Source organism: Drosophila subobscura, chromosome O (assembly GCF_008121235.1).
Source record: "Drosophila subobscura isolate 14011-0131.10 chromosome O, UCBerk_Dsub_1.0, whole genome shotgun sequence".
Classification (NCBI taxonomy): domain Eukaryota; kingdom Metazoa; phylum Arthropoda; class Insecta; order Diptera; family Drosophilidae; genus Drosophila; species Drosophila subobscura.
The window spans coordinates 956,421-980,545 of NC_048533.1; the positions used below are offsets into that span (position 1 = coordinate 956,421).

At 43.6% G+C, this 24,125-nt stretch overlaps 3 protein-coding genes across 6 annotated transcripts; 1 reads left to right on the forward strand and 2 right to left on the reverse strand.

Annotated features, from left to right (window-relative positions):
* Positions 1-11,845: 11,845 nt before the first annotated feature.
* LOC117899253 (nuclear pore membrane glycoprotein 210-like) lies at positions 11,846-22,965 on the reverse strand. 2 transcript variants are annotated; one of them, XM_034809139.1, is made up of 2 exons: positions 22,341-22,965; positions 11,846-11,860 (listed from the first exon to the last, which is right to left on the reverse strand). In XM_034809139.1, coding segments are annotated over exons 1-2 (597 nt in total). In that variant the 5' UTR covers positions 22,936-22,965; the 3' UTR covers positions 11,846-11,858. The 2 variants fall into 2 exon arrangements, 1 of the variants encoding a protein (XP_034665030.1); XR_004649172.1 differs by lacking the exon at positions 11,846-11,860 and adding an exon at positions 20,924-21,322 and having other exon boundaries at positions 21,379-22,965.
* LOC117899252 (probable cardiolipin synthase (CMP-forming)) lies at positions 13,531-15,302 on the forward strand. 3 transcript variants are annotated; one of them, XM_034809138.1, is made up of 6 exons: positions 13,531-13,639; positions 13,704-13,772; positions 13,889-14,484; positions 14,551-14,766; positions 14,834-14,969; positions 15,038-15,153. In XM_034809138.1, exons 3-6 carry the CDS (start codon positions 13,969-13,971, stop codon positions 15,151-15,153), a joined length of 984 nt encoding a protein of 327 aa, XP_034665029.1. In that variant the 5' UTR covers positions 13,531-13,639; positions 13,704-13,772; positions 13,889-13,968. The 3 variants fall into 3 exon arrangements, with proteins under 3 accessions (XP_034665029.1, XP_034665027.1, XP_034665028.1); XM_034809136.1 differs by having other exon boundaries at positions 13,611-13,772; XM_034809137.1 differs by lacking the exons at positions 13,531-13,639; positions 13,704-13,772 and having other exon boundaries at positions 13,969-14,484; positions 15,038-15,302.
* Positions 22,921-24,115, reverse strand: LOC117899251 (nuclear pore membrane glycoprotein 210-like). The gene is made up of 2 exons (XM_034809135.1): positions 23,152-24,115; positions 22,921-23,091 (listed from the first exon to the last, which is right to left on the reverse strand). The coding sequence occupies exons 1-2, from the start codon at positions 24,085-24,087 to the stop codon at positions 22,951-22,953; spliced, it is 1,077 nt and encodes a 358-aa protein (XP_034665026.1). The 5' UTR covers positions 24,088-24,115; the 3' UTR covers positions 22,921-22,950.
* Between the last annotated feature and the right edge of the window lie 10 nt (positions 24,116-24,125).

The following is a 24,125-nucleotide window of genomic DNA, read 5'->3' on the forward strand; positions in this document are numbered from 1 at the left end:
CGATAGTCTGGGCCCTAGATACGCTTCGTCACTACCTGTACGGAAAGAGTGACATCAACATCTACACAGACCATCAGCCACTGATTTTCGCGGTTTCAGATAGAAACCCCAATTCCAAGATAAAACGTTGGAAGGCGAGAATCGATGAATGCGGCGCAAGGGTATTGTACAAACCAGGCAGGGACAATCACGTAGCGGATGCGCTATCACGACAAAACATTAATGCGTTAGAAAGCCAGAGTCGATCCGACGCAGCAACAATTCATAGTGAAGCCTCGCTCACTTACGTAATTGAGGCCACAGACAGACCAGTAAACTGCTTCAGGAATCAGATAATCCTGGAGGAGTCAAATACCCTTCCAAGCAGTTTCACATCCTCTTCTCCGAAAAGACCCGTCACAAGATCGACTTTGCCTGTCGAGACACACTTCTTGCGTCCATCAAGGAAGTGGTAAAGCCTGGAGTCGTGAACGCCATTCACTGCACTCTGCCAACTTTGGCGTTTGTGCAAAACGATCTCGTAAGAGCCTTTCCGGACACAAAATTTCGATTTTGCAAGACCTTGGTGACGGACATCACCAACGACGGGGAGCGAAGAGAGATAATGACAGCTGAACACAATCGGGCGCACAGGGCAGCCCAGGAGAATGCGAAACAGGTACTGCGTGATTATTATTTTCCAAAGATGGAAAAAATCGCAGCAGAAGTGGTGATAAACTGCAGGATATGCCAGAAAGCCAAGTATGACCGGCACCCTAGGAAGCAAGAGTTAGGGGTGACTCCAATTCCGGCAAGGGTAGGCGAGTTGATTCATATCGACATTTTTTTCCACTGCAGGGAAGTACTTCCTCACTGCATTGACAAATTTTCAAAGTTTGCAATAACGCAGCAGATTGCTTCACGCACGATCACAGACGTGAAAATACCAATTTTACAGTTGATAAACACCTTCCCAGCTATTAGAACCATCTACTGTGACAATGAGGCAGCTTTCAATTCAGAGACCATTCGGTCTTTATTGAAGAACCAGTTCAACATTGATGTAGCGAATGCCCCACCGTTGCACAGCACGTCAAACGGACAGGTGGAACGCTTCCATAGCACCCTCTTAGAAATAGCCAGGTGCTTAAAACTGCAACGCCAGGTGGACGATACGGTTGAACTAGTTATTCTAGCGACCATCGAATACAATCGAACCATCCACTCTGTCACAAACAAGACACCTATGGATGTGGTCCATGCAAGTTGCGACCTTGGGGAAGAGATTATGTTGAAGTTAGCAAAAGCCCAACAAGAACAGCTAGATAGGAACAACCCGGCCAGACAAAATAGGACCTTTGATGTAGGCGAGCAGGTCCTGGTGAAAACCAACAGGAGGTTAGGGAACAAACTAACTCCCCTCTGCGCCGAACAAAAGGTAGAGGCAGACCTGGGAACCACCGTTCTTATTAAAGGGAGGGTGGTCCACAAAGACAATTTGAGGTAGATAAGGAATTAGGTCTAGGAAATCAGGATTCATAGCTCTAAGTTCAAGTCCACTAGGACAAGTTAAAAGAAAGTATAGTAAATAAGCCGTTGTGTTTCTCATTTCTTATAGGTCGCCCGTTAAATATTTCTGCCTCCTAACAGTCTTGACCTTGACGGCCGACTCAAAGCTGACGGACTACACGCACGCAGACTACATCCCCATAATTGACGGACGGACAGTAGTATGGAACGAGACCTTCTACATCCAACACTCCACGAACTTAACAGAGTACGACCGATGCATTCAAGAGACAATAGAAATGACCGACGTTTTCCCTCAGACACATATGAGGAAAATATTAGAGACAGACACGAAACACCTACTGACGTTGACTGCGGCTTTAGGAGTCCATCACAGGCATGCGAGGAGTTTGAATGTCCTGGGGTCAGCACTGAAGGTAGTCGCAGGAACCCCGGACTTCGATGACTTACAACAGACAAGACAGGTCGAGTATGACTTAATAAATGCAAACAATAGACAGATAGCCATAAATTCAAGGACTCAAGCACAGATAAATGCCCTTACCGAAACCGTTAACCAATTATTAAAAGTAAACAAGCAGGAAGAAATTAACACTGCCCATCTATATGAAACACTCTTAACCAGAAACAGAATGATGACGCTCGAATTGCAGAACTTAATGATCGCCACTACGCTGGCTAAAGTAAATATCGTAAATCCGGCTATCATCGATAGTGATGACGTAGAGGCGATTTTGAGGAAAGGTTCCACCGATATCAGTGTAGCCCAACTTTTGGACGCTGGTAATGTGAGAGCACTAGCTAATAAGGAATTAATCATCTTTGTAATCGAAATGCCTAGACCTAAGCTCATTTGTAAGAAAATAACCATCTTCCCAGTAGCACACAAAGGCGTAACGATCCATCTACCTGAGGACGTTATAGCAGAGTGCGGCAGCAAGATCATCGCTGTCTCATCATGCAAGGGGCCCCATCATTAGCCTTCTGCAAGGAGGCACCGGCGAATAGCTGCGCCCAAGAACTGCATTTTGGCGCTGTGGCCCACTGCGAAACCAAGCCAAATAACCTGCCCCCGATCTTGGAGATAGATGAGGGTATCGTGGTAATCAACGATGCCACCGCCATTGTGACCACCGACGACGGCCCTGAGCGAAATGTTACGGGAACGTTCTTGGTAACCTTTGACCAAGTCGCTCACGTCAACGGGACAAAATACACCAACTTCAACAATGCGCCAAAGAGAGTACCTGGCGTAGCTACCTCGGCGAGGATTAATGTCACCCGCCACCAAACGCTGTTGAGCCTGCCGTATCTTCACAAGCTGAACGAGGAAAATCTGCAGCACCTGACCAAAGTCGAAACAAACCTTACGATCGGTCCAGTACTGGCCGCTGTCGTGGGCGTGGTCGGGTGCGCTGCTCTAATCGGCGTCTCCTGGTGGATGCGGCGCAGGCAGCAGAAGGGTAACACCGTCGCTATCGAGCAGATGCTGAAGAGCATGAGCTTGACCGAGGACGGTCAAGTCTTGAAGGAGGGAGTAGTTAACAAGAGTTAACTAAATTTACCACTGGGTGGGACGAATTCTGCATTATTGTAAAATAAGCAGTTTCGTCACCCGTGGGATCGCCGTCGTCGCGATCGCCGGATGCCGGCCGCCACTGGACACCGCACACGAGGCGCAAGGTCAGCACTTTTGCTGGGCAGCGACGAGCGCCGTGGCCGGCAGCTAAGGGTCTGCAAGTTGGAAGTTTAGAGTTCTTAAGTTAGTTTTTAATTATCAGCCGAGTGGTGATGACATACAAAGTCTCGCCTTGCGGAAGTTAATCTCTCATTCCTTTGTTTAATATAATCAATACATAATGTACAATAACACGGTAAAATTGCGTACCGTCACAGAACATTTTTAAACTTTAACGTGCTCTCGAGAACCTCAACTTAATTTCCAAGCTGAAAGCACATACATATGTATATAATTTATGTGCGTCGTTTTCTCGATTGTTGTCAAATGCAAGGAAAGCGCCATCGCCAGATGTCGAAGACAGAGAACAAAGCCCAGCACAGTTTTCTTTTCAAATTTTTTTTTCTCATTTCTAGAGAGAGAAGGAAAAGTTCACTGCGGTTGGCAGTCGCCTGCACTTGACATTTGTGTGTTTGTGTGTGTGCGTGCGCCTGAGAGGTGGTCGCCATTTTGTTAACATGTTAAATAGTGTGTGTGACAGGATATGCAGTTCCAAAAGCAGCAGAAACAGCTGCAATAAGAATCCAATCCGGTAGTACTTCCTTGTGAATTCCTAATTAATAACAGACAATTAAATCGGAAAACCATTAGAACAACTAAATCAACAGGCACGGATTTTAGCAACGAAATTAATCATATTTAATCGAATGCCAGTTGTGTGTCAATACACATTTGGCCAAGTTATCAAAGTGCCTCCCACAGACCACCACCCCACTGGCCACTATGTTGGCCCAATCTTAGTTGTTCCATCGAGTGCGTGTGGCAGCTGGGCAAACAGGGTAAGTCCAGCATGACAGACAGATAGGCAGACAGAACAGACAGAAGACGCAATGGAGAGACAGAGAGAGAGCTGGCAACAGGCGCAGGCGGGCAGGAACAGCAGGTGAATTCGCTGCCAGCACGTTTAATACCAAAATTGACATTAAATTGCTTGTGACCTGCATCCCAGCCAGCTTCTGCTCCAGTCGGGATCGCTTGGCCCCTGTTATCGACTTTTACGACATTTTCCAATAAAGAAGCATTGCAAACGTTGTCCTGTCGGCATGAAGCACTTACCCTGCAGCTGACACGAAGCGTTTTTGGACAGAGAAAGTGAGAGAGATAGGGAGAGCTATTGAGTTGTTTCTAAGAATAGTAAGACCCTCAACAGGCGACAGGTTAATGTACGAGAGAATTATGAAAACGAAAAGAAAACGTGTGTCAAAGACAGCTGTGGAAAGGATTATGGTAACTGATAAAATGTTATTTATTTTGTGCATCATTATAACAAATACTTCCATTATTTTAATCAAATTGAAAGCATTCCTGCCCTTTACAATAGTCATTCCCAAATATTGCTACAGCATCTCTTTATTATTTAGAGAACTCTGGCCACATTGACCGGCATGACAGGTGCCAAAAAAGACTACGCACCTTTTGCCAATATGATTTTGTTATTACTTTTTTTTTGCTGAGTTGGAGTGTTGTATGGTAGAGGGGGGACAAGCACCACAAGCTGCCCCCCTCTAGCCGCCACTTCCCTTGGCAGCCATTTTCCTCAGAATGAAGCTGTTGATTATGTCGAAAGCTGTTGTTACACGTGGCTCAAGCAAATAAATATGTACGGGTGCGGGTACGGGACCGCACAATGACAAGACATCCCTCCTCTCCCAGCAATGGAGTAGGGTATGAGAAAGCGTTTTTCCAGCAGGAAATATGGGACTCGGAGCTCCTGAGTGGCGAACTAGATGATTTTTGGATTTCCTTGCTGCTGTGCACTTACGTGACGTACGTTGTGTTCAATGAAATAGTAGTGCCGGTAGTAGTCACATTCAAAGACTTTTTTGAGACACTTCCAGACTTTCAATTTAAACAAATGATACATTTTTGAATAGAGTGGAATGTAGTCTTTAGAAAATCAAAGAAATCCCTACACATTTACCTGCCATCTTCTTGTTTTTCATAACTTTTGACGGATACTCTTGAAATGGGCTGTTCATTGAAATAGTAGTGCTGAGTGCAAGTTCTTCAAAAAATTTAAAAACTCAACAAATAAATTCGAAAAAGTCACCATCAATAAACTTAATCTATTATATTAAATATTTTGATGAAAGAAATGTTTGGACGAGGCTTAATTTTTGTTTTTGGAGCTTTGAAAAAATCACTGTTTGCTCAAGTCGAGGATACCTAAGATTTTGATTACAAATTAGAGCCAAGAGGTATAATGGAATTGAAAACTAAGTTGAATGTGCTTTTACTATTTCAATTAACCATTTTAACTAGAAGAAGATCCCTTAAAACTAATCTTTTATGCGAAAAACGTATCTTTTAGAGGTTGGTCGAAGATGGTCGAAGGCAAGGTCAAGGTCTTCAATATCCTCAAAAGTTACGAGAACAATTTTATATCGCTCTGTAAGCGTTATGACAGTTCGTAGAAGACTAACTACACATTAATTAATTGCAAGAAGTCCCAGAAAGCTACGCGTTTGGTTCTGAAGGTATAGGGGTGTAAGGCTAAAGTTCGCAAGAACAAACGTGGCTGAGCTGTGTCACAGTGAAAAAAAAAAAACTTTTGACTGATGAGTGTAAAGTTATATAATATGGTAAGAAATAACAAAAATAATAGGTTTGGCGATCACAGACATCAGATTAGTGAACAAATTCTTGAAAAAAACAGTATTGGGCATGTTGAGTTGAGCCCTATGAGTTCCAGCCCATATGAAGTGGTACTTCCTGGGCTTCTAGTTGGAGCATTTTACAAAATTGTGTGGGCCAGCATACTTTTTCATACATTACATTCATATTACGTTCCTTCTGGTTTCTAATGGGTACATTTCAGGCTTTCTAAAAAGGTTTCACTTGTTTAATTTAGATGGTTAAAAAGGTCTTAAAAATAGTTTTGAAAGTGGTGAGGTGCGGCACTACTATTTCATTGCACACAGCTGTAAAAGCCTAACGTAATTGTTATAACGGTGGCACTGTTAAAGATCGACCAGCGGATGTCCATGTAGGGTTATTCATAACAAACCCACACACACTTGTGCTTTCGTACACGAAACAAGAAAGAACCAACCGAAAAAAATAAAATAAATAAAAACATGAACATGAAACTGCAGAAGTGAAACTAATTTAAAACGACCTTCGACATGTGGGTCAGTCTGCACAATGACCAAGAGGCTATGTTACAATCTACAATATGTGTCCCTACATATGGGTATGTAGCAGTGAAGGGAGGGACTCCACGGGGTAGAGAATAGTACATATGTACGTATAGCACTGTGGGTGTGTTGCCAACCACAACATGTTTAACTTCATTTAGGAAAAAGCGAGAGTGGCTACAGAAATTGTTCACTGTAAATGGGGAATGACTGAAGTAGTGCAGGTTTAGCTTAAGGTATTTTACCACCATATCGATAAGTGGTTGTTCATGAAAAAAGATCACTGGCAGCACATGCACAGCGCATAATGCAACTTTTTTTGGAATTTTTGTTTTTACTTAGACTCTTAGTTCTAAAAAAAAAGTATATTTTTTCTGCAAAACGCACTGAAAAATAGTTGACCTAAGGCCGACTTTTCGGCAAGAATCTACGAGACCATCTTGCAAAATTTCATCATGGCACTGCGTATCGTAAAAGCTTCGTGTGGCTTCGGCCACAAGCAAGAAACGTTTTTGCCGTCTCTCTTACCTGCGCACACAAATAACCTGCGTGCAAATACCCTGATTTAGCTGTAGAAAATAAATGCCTCTGCTTGTAATTAGATTTCCAATATCTTTCCCAACCTAATGCCAAATATTATTATGTTTTTAATCAGGTTACATTTTCATATTTGCATTTGTATACACTTTCATTTGCAACTCAATTTGTTAGTTTTACTTGAAGAAAACTTTTCAGCAACTGCACTCACCACCCTCTGCTACAGAGGCCACACGCCAGGCCCATCCTCACTCTAGATTTTCCTTGCCTTTTCTGCTAGGCAGGGACTGCACTGCACCAGTCCCATTCATACTTCAGTGCCATTCAGTGCAAAGAATCGCTTCAATGCTAGCTTTAAGACTCATCCAGCTGCCTTTTAGCATTTTTCCCTCCGTTTTCCCTTTTCGTTTTGGGTTTCGTTCTGCTTTCTTTTTTTGAATGGTCAAGCGGAACAGACCGAGTGACCAACACTCGGGCGCCCACATTTATGGCTCTCTCTCCTCCGGTCGTTTCGCCGGGCCCTGCCCTGCCCACTGGTTTTTTAGGTTGTTCTATAATTTTTCCTGTTTTCGCCTTGGTTTGCTTTGGTTTTCTGCTTCTCCTTTTCTCGGCTTGCTCATTCTGGCTTTAGTTATATTTTCCGCATCTTTTTGGCGCTTTACTTTTGCTATTTTAGTTTTCTAACCAACAAAACAAATTGAATCACGTTCGCCTGGGAGAAACGTGAGTATTTTATTTTTTCCGTTAAACATTTTCATTTTTCTTCCCTAAAAAAAAACGTTGTAAAAAAAAAACAGGCGTGATAGGATTTTGAATACCCTGGGAATAATAAAGCCAAAAATAATCACTTTAAAATGTAAAATAAAACAAATCAATCATGTTAAAGGCAAATTTTTATTTAAAATCACAACAATAACACAAAAATAATAAAAAGCAAGCATTAGTCAAAAAAACAGCATTGGTATCGGCTAACGTAAAAAACTGTTCTTCCGCTCACAAAACTTTTGCTAGTAGCTCTCTCTGTGACCTGCTCCCAGCAGCTGTGCCGCAACTGTTCTTCTTTCTTTTCTCCCATCTCCGCTCAGATTCTTGCGAATATTCCACCATTTTCTTTTGAAGCTGATCTGTCACTTATATTTGCACCTTCTGACATCGACTAATGTCAAGTGGGTCGCTCAAATTGAAACACCCTCTGCTAGGGTATTAAAAGAAACCATTTTCATGGATTCGAGATGGGGACTGCGAACTGGCGTCTGGATGAAACTGGGTGAAACTGGCACTGCAAGGCTTTTTCTCCGATAATGAGTCGTTGATGTTTCTGCCTCTGACCGTGTTAGCTGCTGAAGCATGCCCCAACACCGGCCCGCCCTCGGTGTGTTTTGTTTTGTTTATTAAAAAGAGATTGGAGTGCAGAAAGATTCCTATTTTTGTCATGACTGCTGGCTGGTGGCCACTTGTGGTTGGGCGGTCGGAGTCCAGTTTGTAGGCAAGAGCAAATGCCGAGACGAGGCGCACCCATTCATCACCATTCCAGGCTGATGATTTTATTTTGATCCGGAAACGTTTTGGGATTACCAGACTAATGATTTTATTATAGTTTCTCTTTACCCTCCTCAAGCATATTTTGATTGATTTGCTCGTCTTTTCAGCTTCCATATTTTAGCTTCCTGATTCATTGTCCTGTAGAGTAAGTGGCTTCATTATATTAAAAGCGATTTAATGATGTCGCCATGGAGATACTTTCAATTTGAAACAAAATTTCCTTTTCCCTTATTTCGCATTGCAAACATAGTCAAAAGAATTTCAGTGCACAGCAACGATTTGAGGAGGAGCAGCTCAAGGAAAGTAATTCGTGATATTTTGGGTTTTCTTTGATGGTTTTTTTTGTGTGCCATAGACGATCTTCGAATGCTCTAAGTGGATATGGATCTTGTTGATATTATTTTTTATGTCTTGTGTATAAAAGTTTCTATTAACTAAAAAAATAGTTTAAAAACAATAGTTCGAATAAATTGATTTTCATTTGAAAAGCCATAAATACTCTAAACAAATTTCAATCGAGTGTTTCTTTGAGCTGTGAATGTAAGTACATGTGTACGTATGTACATATGTACATTTACGAATATCTATTATCAGTGGCATCTCCCGACACACAATCTTTTGTGTGTCTTTACACACTTTTGAACTTTCGCTTATCTCTTGGTCTTTTGTTTCTGCTGACTTCACGCACGATTGTTAATTTGTTTGCGGTTTCTCCGACTGCGACACCCATCTGCAGGACACCGTACCCCGCTGCCGAACCCTGTCAAGGCAGCCCGCATAGTCAAACCTCCTGCCTCGATTCTTAATGTTGACGTTAGGGCATTGTGAAGGCATTGTGAAACGAAAATGTGGCCCACAGCATAGAGCAACGCCTTCCCTCCCTCCACTCCCACATTGTTTTAATTACGCGTAACTTTCGACAAGTGTCGCCTGAAAATCGCCAAACGTCCCGTCCCCCAACAGGAGCGGTTCAAAGTGCTCTACCACTGCCGTTGGATACGAACGAATCCGCTCTTGGTGGCCCGCTGCCAGCTGTGGTTTAATCTTCTTTTAAGTTGCGCCCCCCACCGTCCAAGGGGGAAACTCTAGAAAAAAGATGGCGACACCGTAAAGCAAAAAGTTTGCCGCCACTTGTGGGTTGATAACTTAGAACAAAGCAAAGTTGGGAGCCAGCTCGACGAGGGTCGGGTCCGCTAGCGCAGTGGCTGTGGCTGGGATCCTGCCAGTCCTTAGTCCTGAGCACAGCTTGAAAATAGTTGGAGTTTGTGAAAAGTCATTGTTGCACTGCTGAAAAGAAGACTTTGCCGTACTATGCTCTCCCTTCTGCACTCTAATTAGTCCTCATTGGCTTGTGATTTGTGGGCGGACTGTGGGCAGTTGCGGAATTGAAAGACCGACATTCGATCACCTGAAGAGGGGCTGGACTGCTGCTGCCACAACTTTTCCCGCCACAAATTCAACTTGTAATATTGTGCTGATTTTTTATTTACCACAGTCTGGAAAATTCCATATAAAATACACTGAGAAATGGCAGCCAAAATGAGTGGTTGCCTGGGAATAGAATTTGACATTACTCTTGGTATTTCGCTCGGTGTGGAAACACCTTGGGTCCGATAAATCTTGAACCGCATCTGGCCAAGTCTCGGACTCGGACTCCAACTCGGACTTGGTTTCTCTCTCATTAGTGGAACCAATTATACATATACAGTTCATACATGTCTCGTTTATTTCAGCCCGCAAGCGTTATAGAAGGCCGCAAATAATTTAAAGCCAAATGAGCCTGCCACATTTTATGTTAACCATTTTTTGCAGAGTGATAGAGAGGGGAGAGAGGTAGGCCAAAAGGCCGGCCAAAGTATTTAATTTAATTAAGCATAAAGGAAAACACCGGACAGCGAGTGCTGAGCACGGGAGACTTCCGCTACAGATGAAGCTGGCTTCTGTTTTTATGGTTTGGCCTTTAAAGCAGTCATAAATCATTTAAGAAAATGGCCAATCGTGGGGAGAAGTCTGTGGCTCAGAGCGATAAACGCACAGAAATTTCCGCTAATGGCCAGTGGTTGCTCATTGTCCGAGGCCGATCACGCCCGCCGCCCAGCCACTCGAAGCGCATTAAAATAGACTAAAATATTCGGTGTCCCTACTGGACTGCGTTTATGGCCACTTAATGTAAAACAGTTAATTAGCGGCTCACACGTATACATACACACCCATACATCGTGATAGCGGTGGGCAGGCAAAGAGCAAGAGAAATGTCCAACCTTAATGCAAAATGGCCGCCATCATTTTCGCTTTTCTTTCCTTCCTATTCTTTAACAGCTTCTACTGCTTTTCCTCTCCCGTACTGCTGACGTTTGCCATCTTCACTACGCCAGAAACAAAGTAGGGAGGTATGCGGGGTGTCCAGTGTGAAAGACGGAAAATTACTTTTATTAATGAAGCGCAATGAGGCGTACACAAAAAAAAATTAAACGAGAAGGAACGTGTGAGACGCTTCTTACGCGTCACAACTTTTATACTTTTATCTGCACCTTAGCGGTTATTTGTCAAATTTTACATTTTTTCTTCATCTGTTATTTACATCAACAACACTACTCACGCCAACACGCTCCTTTTTCTCGCCACCCTCCCCTAGAGCAACGCACTGCAGAGTCAGGGCAGAAACGCGGCAGAGACGCGGCAGAGTGGCGGCAGAAGCAGAGACGTGTCAGAGGCAGAGGCCACAAACTGCGCGAAGCAGAGTGTGAATGAGAGAATGTGTAAAAAACAAATACAAGCTGCGGGACGGGGTGGGTTTGGCCACTGCAAATTAATTTCTTCATTGTGGCTACAATAATGATACAATCGGACCAATTTGGTGATCTGATAGATATGGTCTTTCCCTACGGAATGGCGTTTTTAGTTTTCTGTTATGACATGGCTCTATCGACTCGTCTATTGATGCTGATCAAGGATATATGTATGTATATACTTTATGGGGTCGGAAACTTTTCCTTCTGTGCGTTACATACAACCGTTATTCAGCACAAACAATATACCCTATTTACTCTTCGAGTACCGGGTATAAAAACGAAAAGAAAGGAACTTTTATGGGGGGTACCTGTTAATTAAGTTTAAAGCGTAAACGGAAGTGTAAAATACTCTAGGATAAACATTCATATCGAAAATGTGTCAACATTACTATCGGAACACCATATAAATCGGTTTAAGGAATAAAACAAGGATTCACACATGAATTCACACATTTAGATACGAATAGTCTTCTAATACTTCTCCATTTCCAATAGTCTTCCCTTAAAAATTACTTTAGCCCCCCTGCAACAAAGAGTATATTAAAAAGTAGTTAATCTCTTTCGCTGTCTCTCTGGGCTCCTCCAATTCACTCCACTGTTTCCCTCTGGCGCTAACTGTTTATGACAGACAGAGCTACTGAGTAGCCCCGAGTGCCATTGAGAAAAATCAAAGCAAAAACGAGAAGGGCCGTGTGAGACGCTTCTTACGCGTCACAACTTTTATACCCGGTACTCAGTAGGACATCTGTTCCTTAGGTTTTTTCCAAATTTTAAATTGTATCTACATATGTCATCTACATCTACATCACTTCTCACGCCAACACGCCCTTTTAGCTCGCTCCCCATCCCTTAGAGCCACACACTACACGAAGCAGAGTGTGAATGAGAGAATGTGCAAAAAACAAAAAAAACTGCTGGACGGGGTGGGTTTAGCCACTGCAAATTAATCTCTTCATTCTGGCTGTAATAATGATCCAATCGGATCCTAATTCGGTGATCTTATAGATATAGTTCTTCCCTACGGAATGGAGTTTTCTTTTATCTTCAAAATTGTGCCTGTGGGAGATTTTCGCTCTTTTTGGGGTCGGAATTGGGCGGGGCTAATTTTCGAAATACACTTGTAACAGTGTGAGCACACAGCCATCTGGATGCAATATTTGGTGGCTCTAGCTTTTATAGTCTCTGAGATCCAGGCGCTCAACAAGATGGACGGACGGACAGACAAACGGACGCGCGGAAAGACGGACAGACAGACATGGTTTTATCGACTCGGTGATTGATACGTTTCCGTCTGTGCGTTGCAAGCATCCGTTATTCCCCACAAATGCAATATACCCTATTTACTCTTCGTATAAAAAGGTATAAAAAGGAGATGGAAAAATTAAAAAGCAAAAATGAGGATGGCGAAAATTAACATACAGAATAATGACGTTTGACATGCCTCGCACATTAATGTGTCAAACACCTTCGCCTGCAGTTTATTATTAATGCTGATGCAGTGTGGACACTTGGGAGGGATTGCAACTTTTCTTTTGTCAACTTTTCGGCGCCCTGTCCCTGTCCCACTTGTAATTACGATGATGGCCATCGAACGCGCCGGAACGTGACACAAAGGACACAACCCGAAACGAGATGCTGTAATATTTAAAGTTTGTCTTGCTGTTTGTCTCGTCGAAAATGCACACCTGGCATTTTTATAATTATTAGCTCAGTATCGGCTTTAAAATGGGTCCGTTATTCCGTCCGTAAATTCAGCCAAATGCAGAACATATTGGCAGTGGGCAACTTTTGTTTAAATTGCCAAAGCTTATATTAAGTAATAATCATTAACCGCGACTTCATTTGCATATTCAAGACGGCAGGCACCGTCAGTCGGCAGGCCCGGGCTAACCATCAAGCTATGACAGCGTACAGTTTGGTTAAGTGGGAGCGTAATTTTATTTAATCCAATTAAACGACTGCCAAGTTCGGGACGGGCCTGCGCTCTGGCTTATTAATGATGGGTTCATTAAATTTGCTCTCAGTTGGTCACAACGGTGGCTTAATTTGATTTCGCAACCACATCAGGATAGCTTCATTTGAATAATGTATAGTCCTACATTTTCCGCTTAAATTTAAAATGTGCGAATTGAGTGCGCGAAATGTTTAGTACTTACATATGTAAGTATGGTGCCTGTTAAGCGCATTATAATTTGTGACATGTGGCAGCCTCTCTCATGGTGTTGACAAAATGTGCATTGTGTGGCATTGCTTTAGTTTTTCTCAAACATCGAAAGCAGAGGGTATCGCACAAGAGTATCGCTTAGAGGTACTATTTAGCCATTGCAAATATCGATAGTGCATTCGATAGCTGGCCGACCACCACTACCTCAGCGCCGACTTGTGTAATAAAAAATAAAAACAAAATCTCTAAATTCAAGTAAAAACCCCTAATTTCTTTGAATTTAGATCAACAACAAAGCACCCATGTCGTGTTACACTTGATTGTAACAATTTAGCAACGATTCTTAACAAATGGTAAGAATTTAAGGAACGAATCCAAGGGTCATCGTCCGGCCAAATGGCACAAGGCCATGCTGCGCTAATCAAAATAACTTTAATTAAACTCAATGTACATATATATATTTTTACAGTACGTAAACGATAAGGTACCACTCTGCAGAGCTCGTACTAATACATTAGCGAGAGTCTAGGACTGCTCTGCTTAAGGACCATGCTGCCCGCCATGGTTTTTCGCCAAGGACTGCACCATGGTGCCTCGACACTGGAGCACGTACTGGGTGTGGGTGGCAGCAGTTTTGTCAACTGCCTAAATCGTTATGTCGCTGCCACCGGCTTCATTCGCATCTCCTTCCTGGACATCAAACAGCGCCGCAACTGGGATGTGGCCCGTCTCCGTCTGTATGCGGATGCCAAGAAGCATTCGCTGCATCTTCGCACCCTTCAAGGACGGGATATACTGCAAGGGGTCATTGACAAGCAGCGTGCCGAGTTCATTGAGCGCAAGAACTTCCTTGTCGACGACATCCGAGAGGCACGCCACAAAGTGCAGGAGCGGGTTCGCGAGAAGATAGTTGAAATACGCGAAGAGCGCGAGAATATCATGACCATACCCAACATGCTGACAATCAGTCGTGCCATACTCTCCCCTTACATTGGCTATGTTATTGCCCAGGGCGACTTTACGTTTGGCATGAGTCTACTGGCCATTGCTGGTGTCTCGGATCTGGTAAGGAACAAGCGGAAAAGTGTTTTAAAATCGATATAAATCGTTTGTTCTTGTTTCTGTTCATAGTTGGATGGACAGATTGCTCGACGTTGGCCCTCGCAGGCCACCAAGGCGGGCTCCTTCCTCGATCCGATGGCCGACAAGCTGCTGATGGGTTCGTTGGTGATTTCGCTCTGCTATACCGATCTTATGCCCATATGGCTGGCGGGCATTGTTGTGTTTCGTGATGTGTTCCTATTAGCCGCTGGTTTTGTCATTCGCTACATAAGTCTGCCCCCTCCAGTGAGTGTGCCGTCTGAAATTTGCAACTATGTGTATGATTGTGTTACTTTGTACGTTCCTTCGATAGAAAACTTTTTCGCGATACTTCGATGCCACCCATGTGACGGCTCAATTGGAGCCAACTTTGCTCAGCAAAATCAACACGGGCGTGCAGCTGGCTACAATTGGCCTTAGTCTTGGCGCTCCTATCTGGAACTATTTGGGTGAGCTCTTCACTTAACTAAAACTCAAGGGAATAGCCTGGTATATCTGCTTTCTCCCATCCCCACAGATCATCCAGCCCTGCATGGCCTCTGGTATCTGACCGGACTGACAACCGCTGCCACTGCTCTCAGCTATGTTATGAACAGGCATAATACCTTTAAGATTATCCAAAAGAAGACGTAGTGCTGAGCATTTTTCTTCTACAACAAGAATTCTACTAAACAGTTGTAGTATTTCTAATTTTGCAATGATTAGTATGTAATGTGTTTTGTACATACATGAGTACCGCGTAACCCTGTAAAAGTAAATAAATATATATACATACATATGTACATATTTTGTTAATGGTCTTATAACAAGTTATGTATGTCTTGACTGCAAGACACCTCTGAAAGAGGGACTATTGGACAGTTTCGTCTTGCCAAGTCCAACAGATTTATACTTACTAGTTAACGCATAGTTTCGATGGCGAAGCAGGGTTGCTTTTCTTACGGTAAACGATAGGAAGTCAAATCAGATGGCAGCAAAGAACACATCAGGCGGGCCGACTAGTTTAATCTGATGAATTTGCTTAAGGAAGGAGATCCTTCAGCATGGATCGGCTGCCACATGTTTAGACCCAGGGCACCAAGCAAACTAAGCAAACGCATAGAGGCGTCAACAGTGTATAGGGGATTGGAACCCAAGGCCTTCGGCTCTGTTGCCGATGCCTTCCGCTGAGAGAGTTTGTCAGAATGGATACAATCGGGCGGACTTGGCCTAAATCCCTCCAAATCGGAACTCGTCTTATTCACCGCCTCGTCAAAGTCCCGCCTATCAACCCTCCAATACTTAATTAATGCAGGCTCTCCTTCAGCGACAGGGCCAATTATTTAGGGTTGGTAATTGACAAAAAGCTTAATCGGAACCTGATTACTGAAGAAAGAGTGAAGAAGGCCACAACTGTCTTTAACACTTGCAGTAAGGCTATCGGTCTAAAATGGGGCATGAGCACAAACACAGTCCAATGGATCTATCTTGCAATAGTTAGACCCATATTACTCTACGGACTCACAGTGTGGTGGCCGGCACTCTCAAAGGGGACCATCACAAATCAACTGGTCAAAGTGCAGCGAACTGCTGCCCTATGTATCAGCAGGGCTCTCCGCACGACACCAAATGAGGCTTTAAGCGCCATTCTATGCCTCCAGAGCCTTAACCTTGCTGGCATACTAAAATGGCAGCAATTCGGACAGGGACAGCTGGCTCGAGTTAAAAAATAAAGTGCTCCGAACGACTTCATAAAATACACTCCTTCAGGCCTCCAAACAGAAGTAACAGCAATCATGGAAGTTCTGAACTGCCTACAAACAGTTGACGTAACGCCAACTCACCTTAACATTTATAGCGACAGCCCCCAAGCTGCGATCAAATCACTAAGTGCGATTTCTTCAAACTCGTCTACCGTAGCAAATTGCCGCAGATCTGTACATGAGATGGCCATAAATGAGATAGACTGTTATGGGTCCCGGGTCACCAGGACATCAAGGGCAACTGCGTGGCAGATGAGTTGGCTAGACATGGACATTTGTATGCCTTTGGCTAGATGTAAACTCATTATAGGGGAGCGATTTAGGCGACTAACCGACAGTAGGTGGCAGAACGCGGCTAAAACACTTGGGCACGCTCTTTTCCACTGATATTTCGGAAATATCTACAATCTGTCCCAGAAAGATTACAAACTTCATATTCGCATCAGGATGGGATAACTGCTGACCCCATGTCTCACAATGCGGAAATAGGAAAGATCATACTGCGGTATCACAACGGGCCGAAAGCTCATGTAGAGCGTGACGGCCGCTGTAACCTAACCTAACCGAACCTTGTCTTTTTTTGTTCCCTTTTGGCTCGACCACCCTCCCCCAGCAATGACAACAACAAGCAAGCATAAGCCATGCTGCTCGAATGGATGAGGGGATGCCACTGAAAATTAATATCTTCGTTCTGGCTGTAATAATGATCCAATCTAATTCCAAATTCCACTGCGATGATCTGATAGATATAACCATTCCCTACGGAACTGCGTTTTTAGTTTTCTCTTATCTTCAAAATTGTGGATATGAGAGATTTTCGACTTTTCTTTGGTCGAAAGGGGACGGGGCGAAATTTCGAAACAAACTTATAAGTGGCAGTTTATCTGTTTAAAAAGTTTTGGCAAAGCCCAACCTTTTGAAGCGCCTCAGAGGCCGGTCGCGTCTTAGATGCCCATTTCAACCACAATTTGTTCAAGCTTTTCTAGGCGTTGATTGGATTGGCTGTTATATTGCAGATGTTCTTGTTGCTACCACTGTAACCACGTTAGGAATTTCTGCTGCAGCCACTGCTGGAATTGTTGCTGCTTCTGAAACAGTGCCTGTACGTCACAGGATTTTATACAATTGATTCACAATTATGCAAGCCTCTTAAAACCCCATTGTGCACATTTTGCCATAATTACAGTAAGAGGAACCATCTGCGTTAACAGGTTTTCATCCCGATGGACCATGGTGGTCAAAAAGGAGTTCTTTTTGGTGGTAAAACTTCAGATAGTGGTGGCACGCTGCGGACATCTAAGCGCTTTTTAAATATCCCATCAATATACTGAAATGGACGATACTTTTGCTTTAGATACTTCATGCGATAATATATAAGCATATGAAAAGATTCCTCAGAATATTACAAATTTTATCAAATATTATATCTATACTAGCTGACTCGGCGAACTTCGCACCGCCTAACAGTCAATGAATGTCGTGTTACTTTTTAGCTGAACTAATTTAGGCTTTGATGAACGTAAAACAATAACACAAAATAATATGTTTATATAGATAGAAACAAAAAAGTACCAACTTGCTAGCGCGTGATTTCATCGTTGGTATTGGATGTTTGGATACCAAAAACCGCCATGTCGCTCCCTTTCGTGACATATTTGCAAATGTATTTAATTGACTTGACCGAATTGCAATCACTTGGCATGCGCTCTAAAGCAGTCTTGAACAGCCTGACCAATGCATGATGTTCATGAAGCATTTTCTGCAGATCTTGGAGAATTGCTCTCTTCGTAGCTGTGTTGATCCCTTGACGCCTGTCAAGTTGTTCTTCCATATTGCCCCAAGAATTTTGCTTGCATCTTCTATAGGTTCAATGATCCAATGCGATGGTAATAGGATTTTCATTCAAGCACTTTGTGGTAAACGACATTCTTTGTTTTTTGGTCAGTCGCAAGAACAAATAAAGCGGATGGTTTGCCGACACGTGAGCATGCCACGTACAATTGACCATGAGAAAAACATGCATTTTCTAGATTGAGGCCACAAATAGTCAAGGATTGGCCCTGTGATTTGTTGATCGTTGGCGAAGGCAAGACGAATCGGGAATTGAATTCGTTTAAACTCAAAGGGCATTTCCTTTGGGATCATCGGAATCTTGGAATAAGAACTTTCTCATCTTTAAATTTTCCTTTAAGTATCGACGCGTGAATCACATTGCTTATCAGTTTTCTTATCACCAAATGCGTTCCATTACGCAGTTTTGGTTGGTTCAAATTTCTAAGCATGATGACTACCGAGCCAACTTTAAGTTTTAAATTGTGCGGTGGTAAACCAGGCACATCCAAGGAGTTTAAAAATTCAGTTGGATAATTAGTGGCAGTCGATAGATTTGAATGAATTGAACAGAGTACCTACGATTTGATTTTGAATTATAAGATTGAGGTCATCTACATCTTCATTTTTAGCGGCCAAAATTGCTCGCTCACTTAACCATTTAGTATTTTTGTGGTTAGCAATGTCGGATTAAATCTGTGTTCTTCTATAATTTCCGCCCCAAATGAAGTCATTTGGAAACAGACATTGTATTTTTGAGTGTTCGCTAGAAAATGTCGTGATTCTAGTGTTTCGCCATAAAGCAGGGAGCACAATGGCTCTGGTGGCGGGACCAATAAAGGCAATTTCACATTACCACTAAGGCAGCACAAACCAGGCGTTTCACCAGCAAACTTCAATGCTCCACAATGCTGGCAAACAACGTCCATTGGACCAATGCAAACTAAACGATGCAAGCTGTAGTCGATGGTGCAATCATACAGAAACGCTGCTCGATTCAAATCAATACTTCTTCTTGCACTTAGAAGATTATTCATCTGTTCTTCTGTACGATAAGCTCGACGATTTCTCTCTCTTTGCTCTTGTGTTTGAGAAGCACGAATTAATGCCCTTCTTTGCTCCATATTAACGCGGCGCTGTTCTCGCGCAATTTCAGGTAATTGACTCGCGATATTCCGTTGCCTAATTGCATTACGGCTTAGCTGGGAAAGATTGGATCTTCTAGGACGCGGCATTGTTATTAAAATGATTAATACAAAATTAAACAAATAAATAAAACAAATATTAAATACAAATACAAATGAAAATCAAATGAACAAATGAACTTTTTAGACAAATTTCTGAACACACACATGATGTCTTCAGAAAAAAATAAAGTTTCGGCTTTAAGGCCGCAACAAACAGGCCAACGGTTTTTTTAAGATGTATTCTGGTACTCGCGACGGAAACAAATCCAACAAATCAAAAACCATGGCAATCGGTCCAGCCGTTCTCGAGTTATAAGTGTTGAACAAAATACGACTTTTTTTTATATATAGATTTAATATTATTTAATTCTTCTGCCATCCCCATATATATTTTTGTTGATGTAACCATTTAAATGTAGTATTCGTATTTATATTTATTTATTTATTTATATTTATTTACACTCCACATATTTATTTGCACCCAATAATTAAGTTGAGAAGGCGGGAGTTGGCGGACGCGCCACCAGTATTTAGTGTAGGGATTTACATATATTTAAATATGTGTTAAGTTTTTCAAGTGAAATTATAACGTTTGATATGAAGTGCTAGTGTGTTTAGTATGGTGGGAAAAGGGGACCACAGCGGCGAAATGGAGATCGGCCGCTGCACTTGAAGAGGAGATTTGTAGTTGTTCTGCGTCGGAGAGATGTGTCCGTTAGATAGCAGATTAAAGTCCGTTGTATTTTTTGAATTATCGTTTGTTGGTTCGAGATGTCCGAACAGTTGGTTTGTTGTGCGACCTGGGGGCCTGGGAAAAACCTATCCCAGGGATGACTGGCTAGCCGGCCTTGCCCCAACACCAATACAGGTTCGTAACAAACTAAAAAGGTCAAACAACAAAAATAGCATAAAAGGTCACATGAGTGGGAACGGAATGCAACGCCAGTGGACTAACCATACAGTATGGTAGATTCGACTTTTAGAGGAAGCGAAACGTTACCGCTCATTGTGCGTGGAGAGAGTACCCCACCATGGTGTGTGTATTAGTGCGTGTAGAACACGCAGCCAATGACACATGTGACACATGATACATGTATTGCTTGTTATTTTTTAACGCTTCAAACCGGGTTTGTCTTTATTCACACGGACACTGCACGAAAATAGGTTTTGATGTTTTTATACCCGGCTCTAGCTCTTATTGTCTCTGAGAACTAGCCGACAAACAAGACGGACAGACAGAGATGGCTCAATCGACTCGGCTATTGATGCTGATCAAGAATATACATATATCCTTTATAGGGTTTCCTTCTGTGCGTTACATACATACATCCCTTATTCCCCACAAATCGTATATACCTGTTACGAACCTGTTTTGGTGATGGGGCAAAGCCGGCTAGCCAGTCATTCCAGTGCTGAGTTCTTCCCAGGCCCCCAGGTCGCACAATAAACCAGCTGTTCGGACATCTCGAACAAATATGAAAGCAAAACGACAATTCAAAAACTAACCTACGGACTTTACTCTAAATCTCACGGACAATCATCTCTCCGACGCAGAACAACTACAAATCTCCTCTTCAAGTGCAGCGGCCATCCTCCATTTCGCCGTTGTGGTGCCCTTTCCCCCATACTAAACACTCTCAGCAATTCATATCAAACGTTATAATTTCACTCAAAAACTTAACACATACTTAACTATTGTTTCCTGCACTAATGTTTTTGTGGCGCGTCCGCCTACTCCCGGAAAATTTATAAGATTATAAAACTTAGATGTTTACAGGAATACGGTTAGAAAATATATATATGTATATGGGGACGGCAATAAATTAAATATTCAATTTAATATACATACATATGTATATGTACATGTGTTTTATGTATGCATGCATGTATTTTATGTGGGCGTATTTATTTAATTTAATTATCTGTTGCTGTTGGTGCCGCTGTGGCGGGTTCGCGCCCGGGCAGGGGTGTGACCAATATTCCGAGGTCCAGGGAATGGGAATTTGGCCCATATACGGGAGGCCAGCCGGTTCAATCAATCCCCTATAGGTTTTAAAAAATGTTCAATCTGGGATTCTTTTCCTTTGAACTGAACTCACTTTTATTTAGACTCCAAAAAAAATAAGTCCTCTAGGTAGTCCCGCCGGTCTGTTGATTTTCTTTTTTTCCCGATTTGGTCCCGATTTTTTTCTCCACGGTCACACACACAAACAATCTAACGCTGCGAAATATTTTTTTCTTCCACTAACTGCATGCTCAGCGTAGCTGAGTCTATGCAGTCCCTCTTGATGCAGCTGATCCCATCTCTTCTATTGCCATTGAACCAAGTTCAAGGGCATGGCATGGCATTTTTGAGGGTGTGGGTGAGCTGGCTTGTGGATCCCGCAATGTTTTCGAGTCTTTTTTTTACTCTCCTCTCTCTCTCCCATCGACACCGTTGATCACCATGCCTCTTCACCTGTAGACCTACAAAAAAATACTTCTACTCCAGTATTTTGCCAATCGATTTCCTTCGACTGCAACATACCCTATTTACTCTTCGAGTACAGGGTATAAAAAAAAATCCGTCCCCTGGATTTCGTATCGAAAACACACCTGACTTCCCCAGGAACGATAGACAAGGGCGGCAAAAAGGCGGATAATAACAATTTAAAAGCAATTCGATCTAGAAGTCGAACAATTTCGAAGAATTCAAGCTTTGTTCCCACAAATTAAACAATAATATAATCGATATATCGATAAATACAAATATTCAATCATCGCATCCCTAGCATTGCACAGTGCTTTTATTTTTTAAAACTCCGTTGTTTTCGTTAATTAGTTGGCATCGCATCAAGTGGGCGACGCAGCCAGTTTTTAACACATTTAACACAAATAACGCGACAAGCAACTTGAAATGGCAGCCAGCCTCATGAATTTTCTTATGCTAATTTGCGCGGCACATAAGTTGATCGACGCTGCCAAATTAAACCACGCACGCGTGCTCCTGCCTATATTCGAAGAAAAATCCATCAACTTCACCTAATTCATGTCCGTAAAGGAACCTTCGATTGGTACCTACACGCGACTTGTTCTTTTTCCACGGTGTGGATCACGTTGGTATTGGGCTGGGGACCGCCCTGGTAGTAGATCTGGATGCTGCTGACCAGCACGAGTGTGGAGTCGCGCGGGTTGAGGCGGATCGGGGCAAAGGCCTGGACAAGGATCGAAGCGCTGAACACCTGCTGCGACCCCTTGCCGGCCTGGAAGACTATCTTGGTTTCCCCGATAGTGTTGCCAGTGATGCTGTACCGTATATGGCCTGGCTCGAGATGGCGCTGCTCGTCCAGACGCACGCTCAATATAGTCGGATCAAAGACCGCCTCGGAAAGGTCGTAGACAGCCAGATTGTTGGGATCCACGTCCAGTAAATTGTCGTTGGTGTCGAAGAGTTTCACAATCGCTTCGATGGAGTTCGTGCGCTCCACCCGATCCATGCTGACCACACTGATGGAGCCGATGCCCACTACGGAGATGGACAGGACACTGTTCTCGTCAAGCAGGCAGCAGTCGGTCAACTCGAGACGTGTATAGCCCTGACGAAGCGGCGTCACCAATAATATGCCGGCCTTCTCGTCGTGCACCACATTCACGATACCGGACTCGGAGAGCTCCATTTCGAAGAAGCCGCTTCACTGGGCGATGTGGATGCGTTCTCTGTGATTGGGGGCCAGATAGACGCTGATGTGATCCTTCTTCAGCAGCTTACTGTTCACCGTTTGGAACCTGATCTCGTTCTCAATCAATGGAGTGGTAATACTACCCGTTTTCAGCTGCGTACGAGAAGTCAGTAAGCTGTTAGTTAGGAACTCCAAGTGTTTATTTCCACTTACGTTCTTGACCCCAAAGGGAGGGCGTTCCGCGTAAATTTCCTGTTGGGCCAGCATCTTGTCTTTGTAACGGACCACTGTGCCCTTGATGCGGAAGTTGGGCGACACTTCACTCAGCGTGAGGACAAGCATTTCGGTGGAAGTGACTTTGACGCCGTGGAGGAGATCCACTTCGGACATCTGGTGGTGGGGAATGTTGTCCACATGGTATCGCTCGTCGCCTGCGGCAAACTCCCAGTCCAGCCACAGCGAGCTGACGTTCATGAGCCTGCGATTCTTGGCGTCCTGCACCTCGATTTCGATCTCAAACTTGTTCTCCTGACTCTTGAGATACAGCAGCTTAGAGCGGTGCTCCAGGGGACACGACTGGCGCAACACCTGTCTGGAGTATAGCTTCAGGAAGCGCGGCATCACGCAGTGCACCTTGGTTGTTACTTCAGACTTAAAGGCGACGAATTTGGACGTGGCAAGGCTGTTGTACACGCGGTATTGGAACACCGTCTCGCCCAGCTCGCGGCACAGGATACTGAACGCGGTAATGAGGTCCTCGGCATCCAACTCAATCTCCGACACCTTCACGACCTTGCCATTAAAGTTTGTGGCCTTGGTGAGCTCCGCCTCCAGTGTAAAGAGGCGGCGCGGCCCATGCACATAGATTACGTTTCGCGACGCGCCAATGGGTAGAACCAGCTCATTCTCCAAGGGATTCAGGACGCTCAGCGCCTCGAACACATGCAAATCGACCGCGTCCTGGAGCACTTTGTCCTGAAAGATGTACGAGACCCGCAGCGATGTGCTGCCCACGGCAGTGGCCCGCAGTCTCAGCACATGGCACGCATCAGTAGCCAACTTCTCAGCTTCCCAGTTGTTCTCTAGCTGAAGGATGGGTTGGCTGAAGTCCAGCTGGAAGTGCAAGTTATCGCAGTTTGTGTGCGGCATTTCGGAGTCGTTCGCGTGCGCGTACACAGCCACATGCA